Below are 15,425 nucleotides of genomic sequence, written 5' to 3'. Positions count from 1 at the left end.
ATACATAAAAGAAAGCTGAAAAGGGGGCAGGGGAGGAGAAGGTACTTGTGTTGGGGGTAGGGCAGAAAAAAGTCCAGAAAAAGTCAGGAGATGAGAACTGAGAGTAATTAAGACATAGCTGGCCTGGGCATTTTCCTTAAAACGAAGGTTCTGGTAGAAAGCAACCAGTCAGAGGAAGGGAGGAACCACAGGGGTGGAGTATACTTTCAGTGGAAGAAATCCAGGGATGTGGTGAACTTTTAGGGTGAAAAGGCTGTTGTGGCATGGGAGAGAAAGTGTAGTCAGTCCTGAGAGGAATGAAGATGTGGCACTTGTGTGACTGTTTCACTAGTTTCTGTTTTTTAATCCATTCTTCTCTCCTCATTCATTTTATTGGTGAGTTCATTCCATTCACATTCATAATTGTGATCATTAATCATGTATTTCCCTCCATTTTATTATCTTATGTTTTTATTTCTCTTTTTTTTCTGCCCTGTCTTCATAAAGAAGAAGAGTATGGTCAGAGAGAAGCATGCTCAGAATCTATAGTCTAGATATGGTACAACCTGCTTAGGCTTTCCTGTTCTTCTCTTTCATTTGCCCAGAGCCCAGTCACACATTCTTATCTTTTCTTTTAAATTCCTCTTTCCAATTCATGTTTCTTAGAATTTGTTTTTACTAAGGACTAAGAGCTTCTTTAATCTGCCTTTCCTCTTACTCCCACCATCCCCTTTCCCTCCTGTTTCTTTTTAGAGTGAGATATGTTTATATGAGAATTTTTGATATGAATTACAACTACAGTATCTATCTCTCAAGTATCTATATGATAATTTGCCAACAAGTATTTTTCTATGATGTTTCAAACACAAGTCTTAAGATGACTGCACACTGCTCATTCTGATTTATTGGGTTTATCGCATCAAAAAATGTTAATATTCATAGACTAAAAAGAAATATGACTTTAGATTGAACACCATGTTCTTTTGATTTGAAGCTACCATCATAGTGGGGGGTACTGATTATCCCAGTCCCTTGTTTGGCAAAGAAATTAATAATAATGGTAGCTAGCATTTATACAGTACTTCAAGGTTTGCAAAACACTTTACAAATATTATCTCATTTCATCCTCACAGCAATCTTAGGAGACTGGCATTATTATTATCCCCATTTTACAGATGGAGAAACTAAAGCAGAAGTCCAATGTGTCCAGGGTGACACAGCTAGTAAGTGTCTGAGAGGGGATGTGAACTCAGTGTTCCCTGACTCCAAGCCAACATTCTATCCACTGAGTCACCTCGAATGTTAAATTTGGGAGAGAGTAAAGATAATCTAGTTCAGCTCTTCCGTTATATAGGGATGAGAAAGAAGACTCAAGAGAGGTAAAAGTCAAAATGACTTTGTCTAAGTTTACACATCCAGAAAGTAGTGAAGCTGGAACTTGTTTTCAGGTCTACCAGCTCCAAGTTGGTGATCTTTCCAGGGCACACAATGCCTCTCTTGTGTTGGACCACTGAAAATAAATAGCTTTCAGTTTTCTATTAATCTGTAAGGTGGGCTTTCTGGGGGTGAAGCAAATTAGTTATAAAGAATTGTTCTAATTAGGCACTAGTCAGTCATAGTTTTTTATTTTTTTCTAAACTCATGAGATAGTTAAAAATCATTGTTTCATTCATTGTTTGTATATTAATGCTTGTTGAATGTATACACGGAGAGTTCTTGATTTTCACAATAACCCTAGAAAGCAGACTGGATCCTTATCCATAGCATGTTTTTCAGATTAAGAAATTTAGGGCTTAAATGATTCATTTAAGGTCAATTTGCTAGTGGTAGGTCTGGACCTAGAAATCAAGTATTCTGTCTCCTTACTCAGTGCTCTCTTAGTCTACTATACCATGATGGTATAGGAATGACTTTAGCAATGGCTATTCTTTTCTCCTAAAGATAAAACAATACACTAAAACCTCACTTATATTTTTTTGGTGGGGGGGGGAGGGCATAATTCTGTACTTTCTTTAGCACAGAGAACTCCCAGTGATGAAGCTTTCTTTCCCAGCATAGATCAGCATCTGTTCTGCAATTTAGTTTTAGAGAGTTGCCCACAGGAATGAGAAGTTAAATGACCTGCAAAGAGTCACACAGCCAATGTGCATGACAGGCTACACTTGGAGGCTGGCTTCTTTTCCATTACTGCTACCCTGTTAAATTTTTTGATTGACATGGCAAACCAGAAAATTCTTTTTAGTTCTATTTGTTGAACACTCTGAAAATGTATTAGTGTTGATTTTTCCCTTAGTAAGGTTCAATATGAAAAACTTAATTTAATATTTTATAGATATTCCAAAATACATATTATCTCTTCAGTGGGTTGTTGTTGAGTCACGTCTGACTCTTTGTGACCCTGTTTGGGATTTTCCTTTGCCCCGATACCTGAGTGGTTTGCGATTTACTTCTCCAGCTAATTGTACAGATGAGGAAACTGAGGCAAACAGGGTTAAGTGACTTACCTAGGATTGCACAGATAGTAAGTGTCTGAGGTTGGGTCTGAACTCAGGTCTTCCTGAGTCCAGGCCTGATGCTCTATCCACTGATCCAGCTAGCTGCCTTTCAGTATGGGTACTCTTCCCCAATGAGATAGCGTTGCATCTGCATTTTCTTGTGCTGTGTAATTCTTGTCCATATGCTCCCATACATCTAACCCTAGGGTTCCACACTATGTACTGAAGATATTCTTTTGGTTCTCTGGAATTAACCCTCACTCTGTGACTGACTCATCATATTTCTGGTCTTGTATTTCTCTGATGACATATATCCTTTATGCTTCTTTTCCTGCATAATTTTTAATTTTTTATGTCCATAACTATTCAAGGTCACCCCATTCTTTAGTTCTTAGGAGATTGTGGTATAACATGACTCATGGCTATACAATATTACTGAGAGAACACTTATATTAAAAAAGTGGGTCTGTATTTCAAAGAAAAACTTGGAATAATTAAAAGAACTGCATAAGTTTACAAAGTCAACTTAGCCAGCTCTCTCTGAAATTGTGGGCCAAACTCATTTCCCATTTGTAGTGTTTGTCCCAAATATGTGGACTGATGGAAAGGGGTGTGTGGGATTTTCAAGAAGGACTAGCACCTCTGGGGTGAGGACTATTGAAACCTTTTCAGTCCCACTAATCCACCTTTGCTGTCTAAGGCACTCGACTCTCACCTGTGGCTCCAAGAAGCTGTAGCATGCACAGTGATGTACAGTTTAAACCAGGTTGAAGGTAACTAACAGGACTCAAACCCACATATCCCAAGCATGTGAAGACCTCCCTTAAATGAGAACAATTTGTTCCAATAATAAGCTGTGGTGCTTAGAGCTTGGTCAGACGTGAGAGATGCCAAGATCATCCACTGAATCCCAGGCCATCCTGACTTTTGTCTTGCTGTTGGACTTTGATGACTCTGGAAAAGAGAGTAAGGCTGAGGACTTTGTGTAACTCTGCCTATCTTAAATCTGTATCATTTAAAAAGTTCAAGAGACAGTTTCTGGTAATCCAGTCATTTTATCCATAATTCTAGCATTTCAATAAAAACAGGTCAGTGTCACTCTTGAACGCCAAAGACCATCATGGCAACAGGCTCATCTTATATTCTCTTAGAAGAGGGGTGTTCCTAAGGGTGACAATCAACTCTGATTGATTAACAATTAGTGAGAGGTAGACTTTACAAGGAGAAATGAGCTCACTCCAATGAGGGGCTGAGAGTGACATCATGTCATAGACAGAGAGACTGTCTCCATATCCAGATCCCCCCAGTCTTGGGCAATCTAGACAAAAAGATCTATCTCCACCCAGGCTTGATTGATTGAAATTAACCTTAGATTAGAGATTCTTTGTAAGGCTGGGAGGGGTCTGACCAAGATTGAGGAGAGTTAATTTTAGTGTCCTTCAAGAACTTTGAAATGAGGACTATAGAAAAGGGGTGAACGCTGGATCTCCCCACATCATTGGTTATTAGTAATGATTTTTCTCAATCCAATTCACCCATGAATCAAGATATCACCCGTAGTGTCGTTTGTCATCTTCAGAAATGAAGGACAAGCAGCAGCAACAACAATAACACCTGATGAATAATCTCTTTGTCTGTTTAATTGCATATCATATTCTGAAAAACTTGCATTCTTCCTCCATTTGGTTTTTCCCATATGGGATAGTTAGGACAAATTCTCTTGAGTAATTATAATCTCATTTGGAAGGCTCTATAACATTTCTGGGCTTGATTACAATCAACGCTATGTCTTTTATAAACAGAAGCAACTGGAGGTCCTCACCATCTATGGAAAATCTCTCTCTGATGTGCATTTGGACACATCTTTATGCATGTTGAACATCTTCCACAAGAGTGAGAAATACCTTTCATGAGCAAATATCACTGTTTTTATCTTCCTTTAGTGATGGCGTCCTTGAACAAAGTTTTCTCTTGTTATATCTTTTAAGGAATCTTGCATGATTTTAACATATGCATGGGAGAAGAACCATTAAGGTAGCATCTTGTTCCACTAAATAATAGGTTTTTAATATCTCACAAAAAATAAGCATAATGGGATCTTATATTCTCTGAACTTTTTAGCCAATTGTGTGACTTTAAAACTTAAGTACATTATAAAATATAATTAACAAGTTCCCTTCTCATAGCTTCATCACTGATGAGTATATAGATTATTCTCTCTCTTTTTTAATTCAACTTTATGTTTTTAGTAATTATGTGTTTCTTAAAAGAAAGAATGAGTGTATGCTTAATAAGTTAATTCTTCATATTATTTTTCTTTAGACATTTTTTTTTAATTTTTAGATGGTTATTTTTAAATGAACTTATTTTTAGTCTTCAACATTCACTTCCATAAGGTTTGAGTTTCAAATTTTCTCCCCTTCCCTCTCTTCCACCTCCCCAAGATGGTGTGCAATCCAATATAGCCTCTACTTATGCATTCATATGAAACATATTTTCACATTAGTCTTGATGTACGGAAAAATTAGAACTAATGGGAAGAACCATAAGAAAGAAGAAACAAAACAAAACAGCAAAAGAAATGGAGAGCAAATAGTATGCTTCCATCTGCATTCAGACTCCAAATTTCTTTCTCTAGATATGAATAGCATTTTCTATCATGAGTCTTTTGGAGTTGTCTTAGATCCTTGCATTGATGAGAAGAGCTAAGTCTATCAAAGTCAGTCATCATACAATGTGGTTGTTACTGTGCACAGTGGTCTCCTGGCTCTACTCCTTTCACTCAGCATCGGTTCATATAAGTTTTTCCAGGTTTTTCTGAAGTATGTTTGCTCCTCATTTGTTATAGCACAAGAGTATTCCATTACATTCATATACCACAACTTGTTCAGCCTTTCCCCAATAGACAGGCATCCCCTCAATTTCAATTATTTGCCACCACAAAAAGAGCTGCTATAAATATTTTTGTACATGTAGATCCTTTTACCATTTTAATGATCTCTTTGGGATAGAGACCTAGAAGTAGTATTGCTGGATTTTGTACATTATGCCCTTTGGGCATAATTCCAGATTGTTCTCCAGAATGGTTGGATCAGTTCACAACTCCACCAACAATACATTAGTGTTCCAATTTTCCCACATATTCTCTAGCATTTTTTTTGTCATGTTAGCTAAAATGAGAGATGTGATATGATAATTCAGAGTTGTTTTGATTTGCTTTTCTCTAATCAATAGTCATGTGGAGTCATTTTTTCATATAACTATAGATAGCTTTGATTTCTTCCTTTGAAAACAGCCTGTTCATATCCTTTGATCATTTACCAATTGGGGAATGACTTGTATTCTTATAAATTTGACTCCGTTTTCTATATATTTTAGAAATGCAGCCTTTGTCAGAGACACTGGTTTTAAAAATTCTTTCCCAGTTTCCTGCTTTCCTCCTAATACTGGTTGGATTGGCTTTGTTTGTTCAAAAACTTTTCAATTTAATGTAATTGAAATTATCCATTTTGCATTTCATAATGCTTTCTATCTCTGGTCATAAATTCTTCCATTCTCCATACATCTGATAGGTGGACTATTCCTTGCTCTCCCAGTTTGCTTATAGTATCAGCCTTTATATCTGAATTGTGTACCCATTTTGACTTTATTCTGGTATATAGTGTAAGATATTGGTCTATGCCTATTTTCTGCCATACTATTTTACAATTTTCCTAGCAATTTTTGTCAAATAGTGAGTTCTTATCTCAAAAGCTAGAGTCTTTAGGTTTATCAAATAATAGATTAGTATAGTCATTGATTACTGTGTCTTGTGTACTTATCCTATTCCACTGATCTACCACTCTATTTCTTAGCCAGTACCAAATAGTTTGGATGATTGCTGCTTTATAATACAATTTGCGATTTGGTATGGATAGGCCACCTTCCCTTGCATTTCTTTTCATTAATTTGCTTGATATTCTGGATCTTTTGTTCATCCAGATTAATTTTGTTATTTTTTCTAGCTCTATAAAATAATTTTTTGGTACTTTGATTATTATGGCACTGAATAAGTAAATTAATTTAGGTAGAATTGTCATTTTTATTATATTAGCTTGGCCTACCCATGAGTAACTGATGTTTTTCCAATTATTTAGATCTGACTTTATTTGTATGAAAAGCATTTTCTATTTGTGTTCATATAGTTCCTGGGTTTGTTTTGGCAGGTGGACTTCCAAATATTTTATAATGTCTACAATAACTTTAAATGGAATTTCTCTTTCTCTGTCTTGTTATTTGGCTTAATTAGTAATATATAAAAGTGCCAATGATTTATGTGGGTTTATTTTATATCCTGCAACTTTATTAAAGTTGTTTTAAAAAATTCTATTTTTAGTTCCAAATTATCTCCCTCACTCTCCTCACATACCCTCCTATTGAGAAGCCAAGAAATATGATCCCCATTATGTATATAAAGTCATGCAAAACATATATCCATGTTCCAGGAGGAAAAAAGTGAGAAAAAGAAAGAAGGGCAAAAATATGCTTCAATCTGTATTTTGAGTCCCTCATTTCTCTACATGGAGGTATATAGTATTTTTCATCACAAGACCTCTTGGAGTTCAGGTAGATCATTGCATTCATCAGACTTGCCAAGTCTTTCAGAGTTGTTTATCTTAAAAATACTGCTGTCCCTGTGTACATGGTTCTCCTTGTTCTGCTTGCTTCACTTTGCATCAGTTCATACAAGTCTTCTGAGGTTTTCCCTGAAACTACCTTCTTCATCATTTCTGTCTTTTATTTTTATTTTTTAAGCAATCGGGGTTAAGTAACTTGCTCAAGGCTACACAGCCAGTTATTTTGTGTGGGTGTTAAGTATCTGAGCCCAGAATTGATCCCAGGTCTTCTGACTCTGGGGCTGGTGATCTTATTGCTCCACCTGGCCACCCCTTCTTCATCATTTCTTATAACACAATAGTATTCTTTTACATTTATATATCATAACTTGTTCAGCCATTCTCCAACTGAAGAGCATCCTCTCAGTTTCTAATTCTTTGCTGCCACAGAAAGAACTGCTATAAATATTTTTGTATGGATGGATCCTTTTTCTTTATCTTTGATTTCCTTGGGGCATAGACCTAGTAGCAGTATTGCTAGGTCAAAGGGTAGGCATAGATGAATAATTTTGGTCATAGTTCCAAATTGATTTCCAAAATGGTTGGACTAGTTCACAGCTCTATCAACAATACATCAGTATACTTATTTTCCCAAATCCACACCCCCCCCCCCCCACCAGCATCTGTTGGTTTCCTTTTCTGTCATCTTAGTCAATTTGATGAATATGAATGAGGTGGTTTCTCAGAGTTTTTTTAATTTGCATTTTTTTAACAGTGAGTTAGAGCATTTTTTTTCATGACTTGATCTTTGAATTCTTCCTCTGAAAACTGCCTGCTCATATCCTTTGATTATTTATCCTTTGGCTAATGGCTCTTATCTTGTAAATTTGACTCAGTTCTCTATGTTTTTGAGAAATGAGACCTTTATTACAGAAACTTGATATAAAATTGTTTTCCCAGTTTGTGCATATTATTATCATAACAATATTGTGTATATAGGAAAATCATACATGGATTGATAGTTACTGTCATTCTCTTGGTCACATTTTTGGGTAGTAATAAAATCCAAGATTTTTCTTTAACTTTGGCATCTTCTCTTTGAGATATACATATTGAGGATCAGTTCTTCAATACCCTCAATATTGTGTTGCCTTTAGCACATATCTACTCTGTTTATATTGTGTTCACCTTTGTTTTCTAGTACTAATTCTATTTTCTTCGTGCTGTACATTTAGGACTATGATGATAGAACCAAATATGATGACTGCTTTCTGTTACATGAAAAGAATCTGTTGCAGAAATTTCATATAGATCACTTTTATTTCTTATTTAATTGATGACCTCCTTCCTGTTTCATTATTAAACATCCTCAGTTTGATTTTGTTTATTTAGATCTCTCTCCAAACTTTTCAAAAATCTGTTTTTCCCTCTCAATTGCTCCTTGCTGTTATGTGAAGCAGTACAACTCACAATCTTCCACTAACCTTCTCAGTAAGATATTACAAACAAGTTTAAAGCCTAAAGGTTGGTGCTTTCCTTTGGATTCCATATATGTCTACTTAACAATGCATCAAATGTTTGATAGTTAATAAATAATTTCTAGTCTACTTTTGTTTTATAATTACAGAAGTTGATTTAAGAAATTTTAAAGAAATGCTTATAATTAGTATTATAATATATTATATATGTAATAATATACATAATATTATAATAGTTATTTCTCCATCCATTACCCATTTTTCCAGATTAACAATTAATAGAAACAGTTCAGGTTGGAGTTGTTTTTAGTTATGTGCTTTATACTTTTTCTTATTTTTTGTCAATTCTAATTTTTGCTTTAAAAATTAATTACATGACTGTATATACAGTAGATAGTCAATTTGGTAATAACTTCCATATCTATAATGAATGAGTTCTTCATTATTAAAATATAACTAAGTTAATTGAACATGTTAGTTGGTCCTAGCTGTATCCATTATCTCTAAATTCTTCCCTCAAAGGAATTATTCATCATCTATAAATGTGACTCATTTGTTAACCCTAAATCATATTTTCTGAAATATTTTTATTGTTCTCCCCATACTTATCTTTGTCAAACAGAGTGTATTTATAAAGTTCTTAGTACAGTACCTGATACATGAAATTGCTAGCTAAATGAATGCTTATTTCATTCTCCTCTTTATATTGAAATCACTATGTATCAAAGCACATATTGATTTAATTTGGAGGGTCTTATCAAGATATTAATAGAATTTCCTTACCTCTACATCTTCTGCAACAGATTTTGGCGGGTAAATTTCAATTCTTCCATCACGATGAAAGAAGTTATCTTTTGTTGATACCCTTCATGAACACTACAAAAAGAGATGACCAAGTATTCCATGAAATGGTGGTTTGTTTGTTTTTTTTAGTTTTTTAGTACAAAATTAAACCAATTTTATTAGTCCTTCTACTTGCCTATCTAAGGACAATCTCTGGGCCATCCTTCATTTAACTATGACTGCCTTTTGTCTTTTAGTTTCTTTTGTAGAGTGAATGTCAAGATTGATATTATTTGAGTTCTCTATTTGTAGATACATTATTTGGTCATTGTACAAGGATCTCACATGTAGAGTATCAGCTTCTAAGTTAACATTTATATATAACTTTGTTCTCTTTTCTGTTACTGTCACAGTCATTACAGCTGATTCATAAATGACTCATGTGAGTAGCCAGTTGTTTCTTGGATGTTGAAATATAGTTAATTTCATATTTTGTGGTCTTTCTCACTACTCATTATATCTAGCAGCTACTAACACTCTTTTTGAAGAAAATATTCATGTGTCCTTCCACACATGTATTTCTCTCTGCCTTAGATATTTCTTTCCTTAAAGCTCTTCCTTTCCAGCAATACATCTTAAAATGTAGGAAATGAGATACAGTTTTATTGGGTGATGTAAGGTATGGTATTTTATTTTATAAGTCAATTCTCAAAATTATTCTATACATTATTGTTATGACGAGAGCAAGGAGATTTACTGGCCAATGAGGGACTAACCCTTAAAACATGCTTAGAAATTCTCTTCCTGTTAAATACAAAAAATATTAAATAGATAAAAGTAAAGACAATGACTCTGATTATCACATTTCTCTGATGTACACAACAAGAAAGCTGCAATACCAAAACCATTGGAGTCAATAAATACTTTATTACCTTGACAAACACAGAAACAATGTAGCTAACAGCAACACTGGCTTAGAGTACAAGCGTATTTGAAAAAAAAAAACTATGTAAGACAATGATAGAAAATTACAAGAAATAAGAGATTCAAACATAATGGAGAAATAGTAGAAAGGATAGCTGTTCTGCACTGTATTTCAAGTCAAAATCTCAGTTCAAATCCAGCTTTGTGAATTTTTACTTGTAATGCCTTGGAAAAGTTGCTTGTCATCCCTGAGCCTCAACTTCCTCATCTGGAAAAGGAGATGGTATTAGATTATTTCTTCTTCTTCTTTTTTTTCTGTCACAGGCATTTTTATTAACAGACCATTAGAAAAATAATCATGGTGTAGAGACCTTTAGCTCATCCTTCTAATAAGCCTGTTGATCTGGTCTTCCCTGATACCAGTAGTCGTTTTCTTGATCCTGCCTTGTGGAAAAGATAATTTGAAGGGCCACAGGAAGTTGTTGGCAGCTTTGAAGTGCTTACCAACAGTGTAGATCTCATGGATCAAGGCCTCCATGCAGATAATTCCATATTTACCAAGAGATTTTGCAATAAGGGCATTATCTGTCAGGACAGTTCTCTGTTTCTTGATCTTGCCATAACCACATTTGTAAATCAAGTCATTCACAGACTTCAGGTTTGGATAACCCCATGCAGTATATGGTTCCAACATGTTAATCGAGGCCTTGTTAAGCTTAACAAAAGTACCATTGAAGATTTGGCGAAGGCGAAGAAGCTGCAATACTTTTCGGACCTTTGGGCTGACACCATTGATACCCCTGGTTCTGATCACAAAAGCTAACTTGGGTTCAGCAGGTACATAGTAGTTGCCAGCTTTGCGTGCCATTCTAGCCAGCCGGATTTCACTTCTGTACATCTGTCTGTACTCCTTATGGTAGGCTTTAGCTTTTTCATAGATAACTTTTCTCTGTATTTTACAGAACTTTTTTATAGCCATTTTCTTCTACAAATGCTTGGCCTTCAGTATTGCAAAAGCCTTTCTTTTTTTCAGAAGGGATTCTGGAACGGATAGTAGCTTCTTCTTTTCTTCTACACCTGCCATGATTCCAGCCAGAAAAGAGGAGGCTAGATTATTTCTAACATCCCTTCTAGCTCTTAATTCTGTTCATCTAATTTTGCATGAGAAGCTAAATCAGATCATTTCAATCGATCAAGTCAAAAATCCATAAGCATTAATTAAATGCTCACTATGTATTAACTCTTATGCTAAACACTAGGGATACAAAGAAAGACAAAGTAGTCTTTTCCCTGAAAGAGTTTCTGTTTTAATGGGGGAGATTATATGTGTGTATGTATACATATGTGTGTGCGTGCATGTATACATATGTGTAAATACATGTGGATATACATACATGTGCGTGCACACATGTGTATATATGTTAATCAGTCAGACTTAGTAGCATTTAGAAATAGGTATTTACAAAGTAATATAGTAAGAATTGTTAAGATATATTCCTGAAATATCCTTGACCCATTCTCCTATAAGTAAATAGTGAGGTCAGGAGAAAGTGGGCTCAAGCCTAGAGACTACATGTGGGAAATGCATAGTTGATGGAAATCCTTTTCCTAGAGTCCTTAAAAATGTTCTCTTTAGGTAGGGGGAAGCATTTCTGCTGGGATCTTTATAGAGCCTTAAATCTGCCCCTCCCCATCACATCTAGTCTGTCTTTGACTCCCAATGCAAACACTGCCCTCAGCTATTGCTGACCTGGGGACACTAGTAGAGCAATAATGAAAAAGTCCCTCAAAATCCATGGGGTTTCTTCCGGACAAGGGGGCAAGGACTCAAGGCAGATAGTAAGACAAAGGTGAAAGCTTAGGGCAGGAAGGGTTCCTCTTGTCCTCTCAATCAATTCCTTCTCAGGAAATTGATTGGAAGACATCCACCCTAAATGCTCAAGAGGCTCAAATCTCTGAGTTTGAAATAAGTTTACCATTTAGATGACCCACAGGGCATAACCAAAACATCTGAACATTTCTTATGCACTGTCATTCCAGTTTATCCAGTGGCTTTTACAGAAATCTAAATGGATTAGGCACTTTCTACATATTTAGTTGAAAGTCTATGACAATATGCGCAAGAATATACAAGATATGTACAGAGTAGATGGAATGCAGCTGGGAAGACACTAATAGCCCAGAAAACTACAAAAGACATCCTGTAGGAATGGTGTTTCAATTGAGTCCTGAAGGAAACTAGAAATTCTAAGGCACAGAGTATTCCAGGCATGGAAAATAGCTAGTGTAAAGGCATAGAGATAGGAGTAGTGTGTGTAACGAAAAGTAAGTAGACCAGTGTAGTTTCATTATAAGTAGTTAGAAAAAAATAAAGTTTAGAAGACAGGAAAGATGGGAAGGGGCCTGGTTAAGAACTTTAAATGCCAAACAGAAGATTTTAAATATGACCAAGGAGGTAATAGAGAGCCAGAGGAGTTTACTGAGTAGGAGTGGGATGATTTCTTTTTAGGAATATCACTTTGGCAGCTTTGTAGAGGATTGATCAGAACAGAGAGAGGCACAAGACAGAGAGAGTTCTTAGAAAGCTTGTACCATAGTTCAGGTGAGAGGGAATAGAAACCCAGACTCCACAGAGTGAATGGAGAGCAGGGGACATATAAAAGAAAGATTATGAAATTGTGCATCAAAATATTTTTATTTGTACCATAAAATTGTGCTTTTTAAGCACATTTTTGTGCTTAAATTTTTTGGATATCCACATATTTGGATAGTTACCTCGAGGAGTGAAGGGGAGGAGAGATAAAGGAAAATAGGTAGTGGTGATAGTAGGATCAAGTAAGGACATTTTTTGAAGGATGGGAGAAATGCGGGCATGTTTGTAGGCAGTAGGGAAGCACTTAGTAGACAGGGAGAGATCTAAAAGTAAAGAAAGGGGGGCGGAGACAAGATGGCGGAGTAGAAGCACGACCTTCTCTCTGCTCCAGCTTCCACCTTCCCCAATCCATGTAAAAAGGGGCCTCTAAACAAACTTTGGAGCTGCAGAACCCACAAAATGACACAGAGAAGCTAACCTCCCACTGAGGACAGCCTGGCAGGCCAGCAGGAATCCAGCACAGCGCTCTGGGAGCCGAGCCCAGGCCCACGCCAAGGCTTTAGCCCCAGGGCAGGCCTGACCAGCCACCTGCCAGAGGGACTCCAGATCAGCAGCAGCTGTGGGCATTCCCAGAATTATCAACACACAGATATGAAGGACAAAGTGAGAGGTCAGTGCAGTCTGGACTTTGGGACCCAGTAAGTGGGAGTGCATGGCTTTTTCCCCCCTGGGGTGAGAAGCCGCTGAGAGGCTGGCACAGCCAGCCAGCACCACGTGGCAGTTTCAGCTCCTGGCCTGCAGAGTGTAGGGGGACCAAGAACCAGTCTGAAGGGTAATCGCTCTTGCTTTAACCTGCTTGGATCTGGATTGCAGTCTAGGGTGGAGGTCCTGGGGTATGTGTCCAGCTTGCCAGAGCGTGTGGAGATCTCAGAGAGGGCACCCATCTAATACCTCCGGCAGCTGAGGAAACCCCAGCATTTGGGATGAAAGCTCCCCTGTCTGGTGGCAGAGTCTTATTGTGGCAAAAAGCCCAGGGGTCAAGTGACTGAGGGGCGACATGACCAGGCAAAGGAAACAAAGCAGACAGAAGATTCCAACATTACACTCCTATTTTGGGGACAAGAAGGAGCAAGGCATGGAACAGGAGGAAAACAGTGAAGTCAGAACTCCTGCACCAAAAGCTTCAAAGGAAAATACAAGCTGGTTACAGGACATAGAGGACCTTAAGAATGCAGATAAGAGAAGTGGAGGAAAAATTGGGAATAGAAATGAGAACAATGCAAGAAAATTATGAAATGAAAGTCAACAGCCTGACTAAGGAAAATAATACCTTAAAAAACAGACTGACTCAAATGGCAAAGGAGTTTCAAAAAGGCAATGAGGAGAAGAATGTCTTAAAAAGACAAATTTGCCAGATGGAAAAAAGAATCTCAAAAGCTCACTGAGCAGAATCATTGCTTCGGAATTAGATTGGAGCAAATGGAAGCTAATGAGTTTATGAGAAATCAAGATGCTGTTAAACAGATCCAAACAAATGAAAGAATAGAAGGCAATGTGAAATATCTCATGGGAAAAACCACTGACCTGGAAAATAGATCCAGGAGAGATAATTTAAAAATTATTGGACTACCTGAAAGCCAGGATCAAAGTAAGAACCTAGAAATCATCCTCCAGGAAGTTCTCAAAGAAAACTACCCTGATGTTTTAGTACTAGAGGGCAAAATAGAGGTTGAAAGAATCCACCAATCACCTCCTGAAAAAGATCCCAAAAAGACAACTACTAGGAATATTATAGCCAGGTTCCAGAATTCCCAGATTAAAAGAGAGAATACTACAAGCAGCCAGGAAGAAACAATTTGAATATTGTGGAAACACAATTAGGATAACCCAGGATCTGGCAGCTTCTACACTGAGGGATCGAAGGGCTTGGAATGTGATATTCCAGAGGTCAAGGGAGCTGGGATTAAAACCAAGAGTCACCTACCCAGCAAAACTGAGTATCATGTTTCAGGGTAAAATATGGTCATTCAGTGGAATACAGGACTTTCAAGCATTCTTGCTGAAAAAAAACCAGAGTTGAATAGAAAATTTGACATTCAGATGCAAGAAGCAAGAGAAGCATGAGAAGGTAAACAGGGAAAAGAAATCACAAGGAACTTATCAAAGTTGAACTATTAACATTCCTACATGGAAAACAATAATTGTAACTTATGAAACTTTTCTCAGTAGTTGAAGGGATTAGAAATATATATATGTGAATGTGTGTATATATGTTTACAGGTATACATAGATAGAGGGCACAGGACCAATTTAACAGGAAGGGATGATACTTAAAAGGTGAAATTAAGAGGTGAGAGGAATATAATGAGAGGATATGAGGAGAGACAGATTGGGGTAAACTATCTCATATAGAAGAGGCAAGGGAAAATGGTTACAATGGAAGGGAAGAATAAGAAGGCAAAAGGGAATGGGTCAACCTTATTCCCATTGAATCTGTTTTGAGGAGGGAGTGAAATATACACTAAATAGGGGATCTCACCCTCTAGGAGAGTGGGGGGGAAGGGGAGGAGAAGGGGGG

General features: G+C 36.8%; 1 protein-coding gene across 1 annotated transcript; it reads right to left on the bottom strand.

Annotated features, from left to right (window-relative positions):
- Positions 1-10,545: 10,545 nt before the first annotated feature.
- LOC138170126 (large ribosomal subunit protein uL30-like) lies at positions 10,546-11,344 on the bottom strand. The gene has a single exon (XM_069099515.1). It carries the CDS (start codon positions 11,231-11,233, stop codon positions 10,628-10,630), a length of 606 nt encoding a protein of 201 aa, XP_068955616.1. The 5' UTR covers positions 11,234-11,344; the 3' UTR covers positions 10,546-10,627.
- Between the last annotated feature and the right edge of the window lie 4,081 nt (positions 11,345-15,425).

This window comes from Petaurus breviceps, unplaced genomic scaffold, assembly GCF_028583685.1.
Source record: "Petaurus breviceps papuanus isolate PSGF00001 unplaced genomic scaffold, PetGlider_PUasm1.0 38, whole genome shotgun sequence".
In the NCBI taxonomy this organism is placed as follows: domain Eukaryota; kingdom Metazoa; phylum Chordata; class Mammalia; order Diprotodontia; family Petauridae; genus Petaurus; species Petaurus breviceps.
The sequence above is the reverse complement of the archived record's forward strand: the minus strand, read 5'-3'. Positions and strand labels throughout refer to the sequence as shown.

Coding starts and splice junctions, on each gene's coding strand:
- LOC138170126 (XM_069099515.1), bottom strand. CDS start 11,233: ATGGCTATAAAAAAGTTCTGTAAAATACAGAGAAAAGTTATCTATGAA.